This window comes from Epinephelus moara, chromosome 21 (assembly GCF_006386435.1).
Source record: "Epinephelus moara isolate mb chromosome 21, YSFRI_EMoa_1.0, whole genome shotgun sequence".
Classification (NCBI taxonomy): domain Eukaryota; kingdom Metazoa; phylum Chordata; class Actinopteri; order Perciformes; family Serranidae; genus Epinephelus; species Epinephelus moara.
Window position 1 is genome coordinate 33,626,226 of NC_065526.1, and position 14,288 is coordinate 33,640,513.

Genomic DNA, 14,288 nt, shown 5'->3' on the forward strand with positions numbered 1-14,288 from the left:
TACTTGAGATTGCAGCAGTTCCTCTTGCGTCATGAAGAAATTATGTTTCTTTCAATATGTCTGATCATGATTAACTCTTTCCAAAAACTGTAAACTTTGATGTTGTACCAAAGTACTATTCTGATGCCTGAAAGATTGACTCTGTGGCCCGATAAGAACTTTGTTTGAACTTCGAGTCTAAGTAAACATTATATCAAGCCACTGCAGCCCCAAAATGCTCTCTCAACCACAGAAAGTCATGCCGGATACTTGAGCATCCACCGTTTTCATCTTCTCTGTTTATCGCTCTGACAGCACAGATTAGGGGATGGGACAAACATTTGTTTTGTTAGGCCATGGAACACAGTGGTAATGGTGAGCTGACACAGACAATTTGTTCAAAGGGCACAGGAAGAAATTATGTTCCAAAATTCCAAAACAGCAACTGAAAGGTCACATTTGCCATTAAAGCGATATTTCATTGTTGCTCGTCAAAACGCTCCCCTTGCATTAAAGTTGCCGTTGTCTTCCTGGAGTCACCATACATTAGCACTGAAGTTCCACTGATGGTGCACTTTCCATGTCTTTGCTCCAGCATAAGACTATTGACAGTAAAGCTGGATTACCACTCTGGCAAAGGGGCCTCACATCTCCAGGGGCCACAAAAGCCCCAGGTTTCATGTGGGAATATGTTTGTAACTTCAGTTTTGTTCGGAAACACTAAAGCACAGTCTCAGCTGACATGATATGTTCCTGTAGGTGATGCCTTTAAAACCTGATCATGAGGCCTAACCCTGAAGGAAGTCCCTGTGTGAAAATCAAGTTTTCTGTGCTTCTACAATACTTTTTGTTCAATCAAAAAACAAAAGTTGACATATGATGATATTCCAGAACAGGAATACTGTACACAAGGGCAGTGAGGAAGAGGTGCAGGGAGTTAACAGCAACTTATTTTTGTCCTGGGGCCCCAAAGAAGGCTAACCAAGCCACGCAGTGACATGGTGCGTAAGAATAAATAATAATGTTGTCTCTGAAATCTGTTGGGTGTGCTTCAGCACTGTAAAACAGCACAGGCCTTACACACTAAAATCCAGGCCTGCCATTCAAAAATGCCTCTAGGGAAAAATTTACACAAAAACTGAAAACAAACTACTGAATCTCTATCAAATGGGGGAATATCCAACAAAATGTATTTACTATTACAAGTTGTGTTTTATTTGCAATAAACACCTGACTTTGTATTGATGTCTAGGCAGGAGATCGAGCCCACAGTGTACCATTATGCCTTAATATGAATGTTTCTGCAAAGACTCAACATATTCTAAAACATGCACATCTTCAACCCAGCAGCAAAGCTGATCTATACAATGAGCACAGTTTCAAGATGGACACCCAAGATTAGTGTCACCAATTCAGTATCTGACCAAATATCTCCCCTTCTATTCCTAAATTACAGCATTGAGCAATGGCCAGAAAAGTGTCTCCGCAGCATTGTGATGTTGCTGTGAAGTTGACCTTTGACCTTTTTGGATACAACCTCATAATTTTATCGTATGGGACATTTATGTGACATTTTGTCATAATTAGCATAGGTATTCTTGAATGATGGCCAAAACAGGTTTTTTGAGGTCAAAGTGACCTTTCATAGTGACCAATTTCTAATCAGTTCATTCTGAGTGGATGTTTGTGCCAAATATAAAGAAATTCTCTGAGGGCCTTCTTGAGATATCTAGTTCACGAGAATCTGACATACATACGAAAAACCAGAAAGCATAATACCTCTGGCCACGGCTGTTAGTGGCATACAAAGTGGCTGCACACCTGAATGTGTGACAGGTGCATTGGATTACAAAATTTTAGTCTGTCTGGTTTTCATCAGGTAGCTGACATTATATTAGCCGCCGACTATTTCATTATTACTCATATTATGATGGATGTTGACTTCTCCCCCGCCTGATGCCCAGCAGATGAGGAAGTATTCAGTTCCTTTACTTAAGTAAAAGTACAAATACCACACTGTCAAAATACCCAGTCAGTAAAAGTTTAAGTAAAAGTAAGTATAATCAGGAAAATGCACTTACAGAATGAAAAGTGGAAAAACAAAAACAAACAAAAAAAACAACAACCCAAAAAACACATCTCTAAAAAAAGAAAAGAAAAGAAAATGACTTAAATATGTATTAAAAAAGCTGCCAATTAATTTTCTATCAATCAGCTAATTGACTCATTGTTTTAGTGGACTTGTTGGGAAGATGAACTAATAACTAAACATCATATTTTATAAACTTCTGAATTTGTTTTTTCCAAGTATCTAGTAACTAAAGCTATCAGATAAATGTAGTGAAGTAAAAGGTACAATATTTCCCACTGAAATGGAGTAAAAGTATAAGTAAAGTAAGTAAAATTTGTACTTAAGTACAGTACTTGAGTAAATGTACTTAGTTACATTACACAACTGCTGATACCTACTGCAGGACCTAATAATACATCAAAACATCATTCAACATTAATAATGAGCCTCCATAGCAATGCTCAGCCAACGTTTGGCACAGTTTTGTTAACTCATACATTACATAATCTCCCTGGGTCATACCGTGGGCCTTGGGCTGCCAAAGAGCCTCCAATATTCTGGGAAAGCTTTCCACAAGACTTAAGAACCTGGGTGCAAGTCAGGGGTTCAACATACTTTTGGCCAGGTGACAGAAGCACTAACAAAAGCCCCAACCACACCTGTTGTTGCACCCTCTTAAATGTGTTATCAGTAGGGGGCAATCTGCTCACACACAGCAGGATGTCATGTCAGGCTGCGTTCAGGTTGATGTGTAGTTATTCCACCATGCATATTACAGTATGCAGCACAGTTCACATCATTTCAGATTTATGAATGTTTAGTGAATGATAGAGCAGGTTACATGTTACAAACTTACTACAAATACTGTGACCGCACAGTCAAAATGACTGAGAATATTATGCCTGTTTTTGTCTCTCAGCAGTAAAAGTACTGTAACTACTTTTCATTCGGTAACATCCAAGAAATGAGCATCTCCACTGCTGTACTGGGCAAAATTCAAGATTTTGCAGGATTCAAGAACCCCTCTTTCCCTTATGTGTATGCAGGGTTTACACAGAACCATTGACATGCATTAGTTTAGTCCTTTCCTATAGAACGAGTGGTTTGTGTCTTTTGTTGGCAGCTGGAGCTCCAAAATTCTGACTTAAATAAACACTTTAATATATGGTACAAAGTTTAAAAGAATATATAACCCCTCACAGCTAAAAAGAACATTACTACTCAACCTATAGCTCATTTTCACTATAACAGCACTAATTAAGAAAGTGCTCACCTGCTCTCCTCTCCCATCTGAGTCCTCTGCATTGATTAATGACCCTCACTGTTCTGACTAATACAGTTTATTCTCTCATTAAGCTACAACAAACTTTGGTACTCAGAGGGAACTGTAACAGTCTCCGTTATGGATTGGGTCATTACTGCTTAAATAAACTGCCCCTGTTTTTGCCAGCTTCCGCTCATGTAGCTCGAGCCAAATAAGCTGCTCGCTCTGTTATGGATGACAGAGCTGCACACGCTCCTGCTGCTCCCGGGGCTGCTTATATGATTTCCTCCTTTTAGTGGAAACATGAGGGAAAACATACCTTAATAAGCAAATCATTGAATCCATATGGATTAAACTGTGAGAAAATTTAAAAGCCTTTGAAAAGATGCTTGAAAAAAAAGCAAAGAACTTTTACTGTAACATTTTTAACACTTTGGTTTTGATGTGTTGTCAATTACAGTGAGGAACACATAGGTGTAAATGAACATCATACTGTCATATGGTTAATTTGTCATTACCAGTTTAAAAGATTGCAAGACTCCTGTGCAACAGTGAATGCATCTACAGAAGTACATTAGATAACAATGCATATATAAATACAGTACATTGATTGTTTTATGAAATCAGTGTGAAGACGCAAAGAGGAATTCAGTCTGATCAACAAACTAAATACTGTAAATAAATACTACAGTATTATTATTACTGGTGTACACCATCTTGTGGAGGCCTTAAAAACTACAACTAAAATAGGCCTTAAAACAAATGAAGTGATGTGTTTCCCAAACCTCAGGGCACACACAAAAGTTAAAGTTCCAAGCTTCTCCTATGATAACAAAAGGTTGATACCATGTAGTGAGCCATTGTTGCAAACTGCAGATGTGCAGTATAATGAAAACCCTCCTTTTTCACCTTTGGAGCGAGATTTCTTCCAGGTGGTAGACTAGATAAAACAAATTAAGCTTATGTGGCCACATGGTACTGACAAATTGGCGGGTTTATGGTTTGAGCCAGCATAAATAATGAACACTGGCCAACAGCTGCCCATACAAAGCCAGGCCAACTTACTTACTCATTACCCATCTCAAAGTGGTACACATCCAAAACATCAACAGTCCCTCTTGCTGGTTCAGTAAGTACTGAAAACACAGGGAGTGAGCTGAGACACCAAATGACACCATTCCAAGAGAACAACCTCTTTTGCACTTGCTCACTGCAAGCGCCAGCGAGTGGATGGTCGAGTTTTTGAATATCTAAAGCAAATCTAGGTAGTCTAGAATACACATATTTATGACTTCATTTGTTTCACTAACCACCACTTAAGCTGGCATCACTGGTTGCCTGGCAACATAAGCCTGTTTCACAACGTTCCAACTGTTGATGCTTGTTTATCATCAATAGCCAAACTCTTGATGTGGGCAGTTCTGGGCCGACGTACCTGTCTCAACTTTGGAGTGGTCGGTCCTCTCTGTCACCTTCTCCTGGCTAATGAGGTAATCGACGATCCGCACGCCGATTGGTGGCTCCGTGTGGTTCCACTCCATGATGACCAATGAGCTGCTGGGCTCGTAGGTGTAAGACAGTTTCAGCCTGGCAACACAGTGACAGAGATGCAAAACCACGCCGCTGAGTGAAAGATGTTGTCAGCAAACTGGTCTCATTACTGTAATTGACAGCTAACATCATCCCTTGCGTTCTGCAAAACTGCAACCCAATGAAAACACATCCTGCGATGTCAAAAACACTTCTGTCAACAGAAAATATAGCCATTTATCCCCTGATGTCTGACTTGGCTTACTCTGGAGCTGTGATCTAAAGCTATGTAGCACTGAGACCCCTGTGTACAGAGATTTTAATGCTTTCCAATCAATGCGGCAGCGCATTTCATTGATTAGCACTCCCAAAACGGACAAGAGCAATAAATCAATGGCCGGGATAATCATGGATATATTATAAGACAATGGGCCCCTGGGCACAGACATGTAATATTCAGTAATCCATCCGTGGCTGTAATACTTAGTCGCAATAAAATTCTGTGTACACATGTATCCCTATGGCAATTTACTTGAGATTACTGCAGCATGAGATAGATTTCTGCCAGTAAAATGATGGATGGTATGTGTTTGGAGGTAATATTGTTCTAAGTTACTAACATAGGTTGGGGAAGTGGGGCGCAGGTGGGCAGTCCGTCTGTGCCAAAAGCGCTGGAATCACACCGACACCAGTCATCGATTACATCACCTTTCCCCGAACACCACAGCATGCTCATCATCGCCTCCTGAAGAGCCTACAAAAAGAGAGAGACAGACAAAAACAAACCTAAATTCAAAGCACGTCATATTGGAACGTAATGTACGGAATGTAAATAGTAAGTGGGAAATTGGATTCCCACATCAACTCTTTTATATTAGCTTTTAGTTCAAATGAGGATATTAAAAAATCTTTCCTTTAATCATTTCCCATGTTTTTCATTATTTTGGGGCGTTTGAGACTTTTCTGGATAAGTAAAAGTAGAGAGATAAAAGGAAATAAGGTGAGGGGGTATCAACTTTATGGTCCATGCCTTAACCTGAGACATTCCTTGGACACCATTTCCCATGTTATAACTTGCTATTCAATATTTTATGTTATTTAAAAAAAAATCCTATAGACAGGAGAGAACTGGTGGTGTTCAACAGAGCCCTCTGGTTAAATCTGAGATGCATGTCCATCCAGACTCCTCTTTACCCACTGTCAGGGATGGAAACTACACATGGGGCAAGTACAGTGCATTAACACCCGTTGCTACAGGACATTATGCACACATTGGCCATGATATTAAAGGGGCCCTCTGGTGTTTTCTTGTAAACAAACAAAAGTTACGTTTACATTTGATGTTCCTCACCAAAACACATTGTATGTGTCTTTGAGCTCTAACAAATGTGTTACATGTGTTTCCTCTCTCATAAAACATTTGCACTGCTGGTTTTATACGTTTTTTAAAATCCAGCATTGTGTATATCCATGTTTACTAGCTCCCAGTTTTTCATCTCCCCTGTCTTTGTTGGTGCATTGCAGCATATCTCGGTGTGTTACCTTCACCTGCAGATCAGTGGAGTGGTGTGAAAACATTCGCATTGGCATCGCGTTGTGGGCGTGCACGAAACAAACAGAACAAGGACTCGCTACTGTACTAGAGGTCTAAAACTCCACAGGGAACCAGCTGTGTATAACCATATCTGAATGTGTGAAGACATGTGTAAAAATGTTTTGATCAAAAGAATTCAAATGTCTGGATGTGTATAAAAAATATTTAAAGCCTATTGTAGATCTGTAGCTGTGAATAACATTTGCTCACAAATAAAAAAAAGATTTGCACAAAAAATTTCCAATGTCAGAGTGCAAAAAGAAGATTTGCACAAGGTTTATTGTTATAAAAAAGCATTTTGCAGTTACAAATCTGTTTATGGGTGAACAAACTTCACATAGGACTTAACTGTATGTGCTTAGTTCAGGGCTGGGTGATACGGGTTGAAAAAAATATGGTGATATTTTTATGCTAAATCGCGATACACGATATATATCTCGATATTTCCTCTAAACTACCGTAGAGAACTAAAATGCTGGATGGGCAGAGGAGTTGGTGCGACATATCATGTTTATGGGACTTTCCTCATGTGTGTCTCTTGGAGAGTGAGAGACAAAGAAGAGAGTAAGAGAGCCAAAACGCCGAAGCATGTGTCATGCCGGTGACTTAAAGAAAACGACCTGACAATTTACAGTCAATGTTTACGATACAGTAATTTAATACATCCCACGTGGAACAAGCTGTGATACATCGGCTATATTTGATTATAACAGGTTTCCAGCTACAAATAAAATCTATGAGTACAAATCAAACCTAAAAGTACAAATATTTTGTCTCCGTGATTGGATAGTGAATTGAGATTTTTTATAGTCAAATAATGTGTTAATCTGAGCATCTCCACTGACTATTCAGGAGGAAGCATGAAATGAGGCACAAAAGTATTTGTACTTGTAGGTTTGACTTGTACTTGTAGATTTGATATGCAGCTGTACATCTGGCATTCTCATATACAGTTGAGTTGACGCACAGGCTGATCCGACTTGCGTGAATTTTATCACGGCATCTCATAATGTGCCTCAGTAGTGTGTATGCCCCCCCGTGCTTGGATACACTCCCAACAATGTCTAGGCATGCTCCTGATGAGTCGGCAGATGGTGTCCTGGAGGATCTCCCCCTCCAAACTTGGATCTGGCTATCAGTGCGCTCCTGGACAGTCTGGCGGTACTTAGCAGCGTTGGATGCACCGATACATAACATCCTATAGGTGCTCAATTGGATTCAGGTCAGAGGAACGAGAGGACCAGTCAATGGCATCAATGCCTTTGTCATCCAGGAACTGCCTACACACTATGGCTACATGAGGCCGGGCATTGTCCTGCACCAGGAGGAAGCCAGGGCCCACTGCACCGGTGTAAGGTCTAACAATCGATCTGAGGATTTCATCCTGGTACTTAACAGCAGTCAGGGTACCACTGGCTATGACATGGAGGTCTGTATAACCCTCCAAGCATATGCTTCCCCAGACCGTCACTGACCCATCACCAAAGCAGTCATGCTGGATGATGTTACAGACAGCATAACGTTCACGATCTGTTGAGATTGTTTTTGAATTGTTGTTTTACTGCTAGGTAAGCAAAACTAGCGCTCTTTTAACAAAATAAACCTCATATCAGTTGATCAGAGATGGCTATATACATACTCCCAGTAGTTATATGTTATAATGACACGTGTAAGCTTTAACAAAAAAAAAAAAATAAATAAATATTCTAAATGTTTCCTGTGCATCGTGTCTATACCGCCAGTTGCACAGTCAAACACGAGCAACCTCCAAACAGCTTTTGTCAATAACAGCGGCTGTATCCGGCTGAACTTGTGATGAAAGTGTGACCCCCCAGGAGCATGGAAAGCACCGGATCGACCTCTCTTCCTGCTGGAGGAGTAGAAGAGGTAACGACGTACTGCACAGTATCGATGGAGTCAAATAAGTCACAGCACAGTACGGCAGTACAGCACAGCATGCCGCCTGCAGAGTAAGGCAATATACCCCAAGAGGAAAAGACTTCTCTGTTTCTGTAACCTCTTTCATAACGAAACTGCGGGGTTTATCAGCTCTGATGGATCGCCCACATAAAGTCACAAACATATGGAGGCTGGGATTTTTTATTTTGTGATATGAGCTGCAAGTGAAGTTAGCTTAGATGAGGAAATGGTGGAAAAGTTTACATTCTAGGGCATTAGACAATAAATGTTTCCTTTAATGTTTCACAGGAAATGTGTAATCCAGTCAAAAAGGATAAGAGAAGATGCAGCCACCAATTTTGAGGGTATCTCAGAAATGTGGGATGGATTCTGTAAGAGACTGGTGCTTTCAAATATTAGACAGTCCCAGATAATTAAGAATAAACACTACACACCTGGTAGGTCTCGTTGTTGGACACCAGTTCATAGATGGGCGCGGCCTTGGTGATCTGCAGCAGGACAGGCTCGGACTGCTGCCTCCCTTGCACCACCCTCGGGCTCATGTGGCAGAGGTGACAGGAGCGTGGACACTGGCCTTGGCTGTTGCAGTCCATGCGAACGCCGGCCGCCATGCGCTTTGCACCTGTGTCCAGCAGACTGGCGATGTACGCAGGGTAGGTCAGCGTCCTCGGTTCCTTGTCGCGCTCCTCGGACTCCTCTGAAGGTGAGTTACCTGATAGAAAGGAAATTGGTTGGTTAGCGCTTCACTTGATTGTGTTTCCAGACATAATTACAAAGTGCTTTAAAGACGCAAAAGCAGCTTTATGATATTGTTACTCACATATATAAACTAGATAGATGAAGTCACATGTTCCTAATAATGAGATTAGGGAGTAAGGGAATGAAAGAAAACTGAACTGAGAGAATATTTTTGTTCCTCTGTAGCAACATGGCAAAACTACAAAGCATTAATGTGTTCCCATATCTCCAATCTGGAGGCTTTTTAGCTTTTCTACATCACAGGCAGAATACATGAGCAGGGGTGTAAATATTTGCTACAGCTACAAAGAGCTCAGTGTTCCCTCCAGCAAAGAAGGTGAATGAGAAGGCCTGTACTGAACAATGAAACATTTAGATTGTATTAATGTGACTTTGCTGTTACAGGCTGTTATTGACCTTAATGATTTATTTCTTCTGCTCAGTTTAGGATGCTTGATTTAACTCTTTAAAACATCAAGAAACTGAGACAGATGCAGGATAAACCAGTAAGATGAAGCCAGGGTCTCTCCCTTGCTTTTTTCTTACGATAGGTTGCACACAAATGTGCCTATTTTTATTTTAGTAAACACAGAAATATATGGTGGGACGATACTTTTTACTCCACAACACAGCAAGCCTAGCTTTCATATTTGTTTTTTTTTTTTTACACAGTTGCTGGACAGGTGCAAAGGTATGTATGCTCATTACCATATGAGTGATTTAAAAAAGATTCTGGGAGTGATTATGATGAGAAAATAATAATAATAATATTATTATTATAATAAAAATACTTCAAAAGAATGAAGTATGTCAAAATCATTAAGCTTTCTCAAAAATTACTTATCTCACAAGAATGACTTAATATTGCTAAATAATTACTCATCTTAGCATCTCAAAATAATGAGAAACTTTCTCACCAAAAACACAAACACCAAAAACCCCCCAAAACAAAACAAAACAAAAAAAAGCAAAACAAAAACCCCTTATCTCTCAAAAATAATGACTTACTTATATAAAAATGATGACAAACTTTCTTATAACAATGAATTAATACATAAAAACAATGAGAGACTTTCTTGAGAAAAAAAATTACTCATCTCAAAATCATGACTTACCTATCTCAAAATAATAAGAAACATTCCCAAAAATAATGAGCTAATATGTCAAAAAAAATTTTTTTTTAAAGTGTTACTTAAAAATTACTTATCTCAAAATAATGACTTGGTATAGCAAAAATAATGATTTACTTATTTTAGGTTAGTGACTTAGTATCTTTAAATAATAAGAATCTTTCTCAGATAAAAAACAAACAAAAAAAACCCCACTGTACTTATCTCAAAATAATGACGCAAAATAATTAGAAACTCTCAAATCAAATCTCTCAAAAAAATTACTTATCTCACAATAATGACTTAATATCCCCAAATAATGGCTTATTTATCTCAAAAACATTGACTTAGCATCTCAAAATAATGAGAAACTTTCTCAGCAAAAAAACCCCTCATTCAATTCAAGCTAATGACTTGGCAACGCAAAACAATGAATTACTTAACTTCTCAAAAATAATGAGTTAATATGTGAAACTAAAATAAATATCTCAACAGTATGACTAAGCATCTCAAAATAATGAGAGTTTATCACAAATAAAACTTACTCATTTCAAAATAATGACTTGCAAATTAATGACTTAATTATCTCAAAATAATGAGAAACTTTCTCAAAAATTATGAATAAATATGTCAAAAAATGAAAAGCTGAAAAAAAAAAACTGATCTCAAAATAATGAGAAACTTCCTCTATTTTGAGATATTAGGTCATTATTCTAAGATGAGTACTTCATTATTTTGAGATAACTGCTTGTTATTTTGGGATACTTGGTCATTTTTTGGAGAAATTTTCACATTATAATGACTTATAGGACATTTTTTTTCATTACACTGGCGGAAATGGCCTTCCATACATAGGAAGAGAAATCATGTGAAAGTAAAGCTCCCACACACCATTAGCACTGACTTTATTAGAGATGCAAAGTTTTGGTCAAAGACCTTTATCGGGAACCTGGTGGCACTTTTTATTACCCTTTGGGAAAAGTTTGTTGAGTTTAACTTTTGTATAATGCAAATCAAATACTCCCCATAAAATGTTATTTCGCTTGAGGCAGAGTGGGACGTACACTTGCAAGGGAACCTAGAGAGCATTGAGACAGGAAAACATGCTTAATGCCGAACTTTGACGCTATTTCTCTCTTTTAAAAGGGGGAATTGCTCAGATTACCATTTTGGGAGACTTGCTTGGCTGTGAGAAAACACAGGCAATTTAAAAGCTCAAGCACCAATTAGGGAATAGGCTCGTTGTGCGAGCTGCCTTTGATGGAATACAGCTCAGGTTTATGAGCCATGGGCGAGCACACGAGTTCAGGGACCAACACATGTGCACAAGAATGAAAGCTGAATATAATATGAATAATTCCTGTGCTTAAATATTTACTTTTTGTTTTGTAACTCCTTTGAGGTGATCTTTTGCACTTTAGTTTTCTTTTCATTCGATGGAACAGATGTATTGTTTGTGAAACCTTTTGGTATCAGTGTATTTTGAGCTGTAAGGTTTGTAAGAAGAGGAGTCATCTGAAAAAAAGGTTATTCTACTTATGTAAGTTGGGATAAACATACAAATCCTCACACTTGATACCTAAAAACAAACTCCATTTCTCATACACCCACATTAACACCCCCGCCCAGCTTTTTTAAGGCCAAACACTTTTGTACATTATTTTTTGCACTTAACAATTTAGTAGAAACAATACACTTCTGTTTGACTTTGACGATAACAACACAACTAAGCAGGCAACAAAGAAAAGACAGAAAGGCAGCATCAGAATATCTCCATGGAGTTTCATAATGAGCGTATTTAAATGCTTACAGGTATTGTGTGTGTGTGTGTGTGTGTGTGTGTGTATGTATACTAACTGACTTGTCATTAAAAAGAGATTAAGAATCTAAGTACTACAATAACAATATTCAGTGTTTACTTTTGTGTGTGTTTTGGTAATTAAACACCTTGTTAATTACACTTTATCTCCCACACATCTCTGAGATGTACGCACTTTGTTTTGTCTGACACCTACTGAGTCATTCCGTTTTACAGGTTTTCCAAGTCATGTCATAATGAACAAGTTCCAGTAAGTTCAATTCAGCTGAGTAATGGGTTATAAAGTTTCTTTAGAGTCTATAAAAAGAAACACGCAAAATACAGTATAATTCCTTTGACAGTGAGGTGATTCAGGTTGCCTGAGGTTGAATTAACTGATGATACTCCTGTTATGACTGTAAAGAGCTCTACTTTACAAGTAAGACGATATTTCAAACAAAGTGAAGAGGCAGTAAGAACGAAATTAGCACTTAAAGCCCCTATGTGCTTAGTTTGTATATGTTTATAGTGTCTCTAAAATATTGGAATGGCATAAGTTTTTGTTTCTTTGTAGGAAAAAACAGAAAAAGCAAGCTTCTAACCCATTCATATTTAAGCCCCTGGGTCAGATCTGTGGGACTTACATTTTGGGGAAAAAAACAGGCTCATGGAATGTAACAAAAAGAAAGCGAGACCCTGAGCCAAGCACACGTTGGCGGCCTGGAACGGTCCCCAAAAGCACCAAAAAAGGCAAAGGATATACCAGAAATGAAGCCAAGAAAACGGTGCCACTCAAAGAACACCAACAAATCAGCAACACAAACCAAAGGTTCATATCAGTATGCTACAGAGACCATGGTGCACCTTGGCCCATTATATAAATTAACTATTAGACCAGACCAAGTACAGATGAAAGAAAAATTCTAATAAATGTCACATGGGAGAAGCAGGAGCACAGAATAACCTACAAATATCTGATATGCTAAACAAAGACAAATTACAACCAACCTGGGAAATGTAAAGGGTAATTTCAGAATTTTTCAACCTTGACCCTATTTTCCCATTTTGTGTGTGTGTGTGTGCGTGTGTGTGTCTATGTGACAAATGGGAACAACGATTTTTGAAACGGGTCCAGTATTAAGTGAGGGAGCTGCTGTGAAACAGGCTGTAAAGTAACCAGTTAGGACATTTTGGACAATGTACGTCCACTAAAAGTGTTTCTTTGCCACTGACAGGCTCAGATTGTTATTCTAAGTGTCTGACAACATTATTGGAATGATCCCTACAGAGATAGACCATTTTGTTAAAGAGTAACATCCCTTTTGTTTAACCAGAAACAGCCTGAAAATCACCATCGCCAAACACACCACACTCCATATAAATAAATAGTTGTTTTATTGTGTATAGAGCCAGCATATTTTCACATCTAAATGGGTCAGTTAAGGCTTTATTTCAACCAAACCAGAGGAGGTGATTGCTGGAACAGTGGAAACAAGAACCAAGATGACTTTTGCTAGTTTTATTTTCATTCTGTTGACTTTGAATGACGTGCGTTTCATCATGATAAAATTATTGTTTGTACAAATGGAGTCTGGTGAGGATCTCACTCTCTAACAAAAAGGTCTATCTCTGTAGGGATCCTTTTCATAATGTTTTCATTGCTGACACCTTTGTCAGACAAGAATAAAAATCTGCAACCTTCCCAGTCAATACTGGGCTGATTAAAAAATACATGTTCCCATAAGTCACTTTGACACTTTGTTAAATAGGGTCCAGAGTGAAAACTACCAAAGCTACCTTTTTACAGTCAGGTGTAATAAATGGAAGTCTCCTTTGATCACACCACTGCCTCAGGATCCATTAATGGACTGGAAACCAAATAAATAGCTGTATTTGTGCACGTATAGGTGTATATCTGTATACACATACAACATAATCAGAACATACAAGATAATAAAAATAATTTGTTATTCCCTTTCTGGTTGTGAGCCTCTTTGCATGCGTGTGCATCTTGTTCATGTCCTTGACAATGATAGCAGCTTCGAGGCCCTGTGATTGGATCACTGAGACAAATCGACAGATAAGCCTTTACCAATCAGTGGAATGTGCAGGTAAATGAGGTCTGATAGAGGGGCGAGTCACATCAGGGGAGAACGAAATCAAAGTCTGGACGTTCACACATCTTGACCTCTGGGCGGTGTTGGTGTGTGCGTGTGCGAGCATAAAATGTCTAAGTAGAGGCACTTTGTAGGCCGTGACTCTGCCTGACTAATCAAAGGCAATAA

The 14,288-nt window shown here is 38.7% G+C and overlaps 1 protein-coding gene across 3 annotated transcripts in view; it reads right to left on the reverse strand.

The window, feature by feature from the left end:
- The window catches only part of astn1 (astrotactin 1), a 605,257-nt gene that overhangs the window by 64,243 nt on the left and 526,726 nt on the right, over window positions 1–14,288 (reverse strand). For all 3 annotated transcript variants that reach the window (XM_050074592.1, XM_050074591.1, XM_050074590.1), the window contains exons 18-20: window positions 8,793–9,070; window positions 5,465–5,598; window positions 4,750–4,901 (exon numbers count right to left, since the gene is read on the reverse strand). In XM_050074592.1, the coding sequence (XP_049930549.1) occupies window positions 4,750–4,901; window positions 5,465–5,598; window positions 8,793–9,070 (564 nt within the window). The remainder of the gene's footprint in view (window positions 1–4,749; window positions 4,902–5,464; window positions 5,599–8,792; window positions 9,071–14,288) is intronic.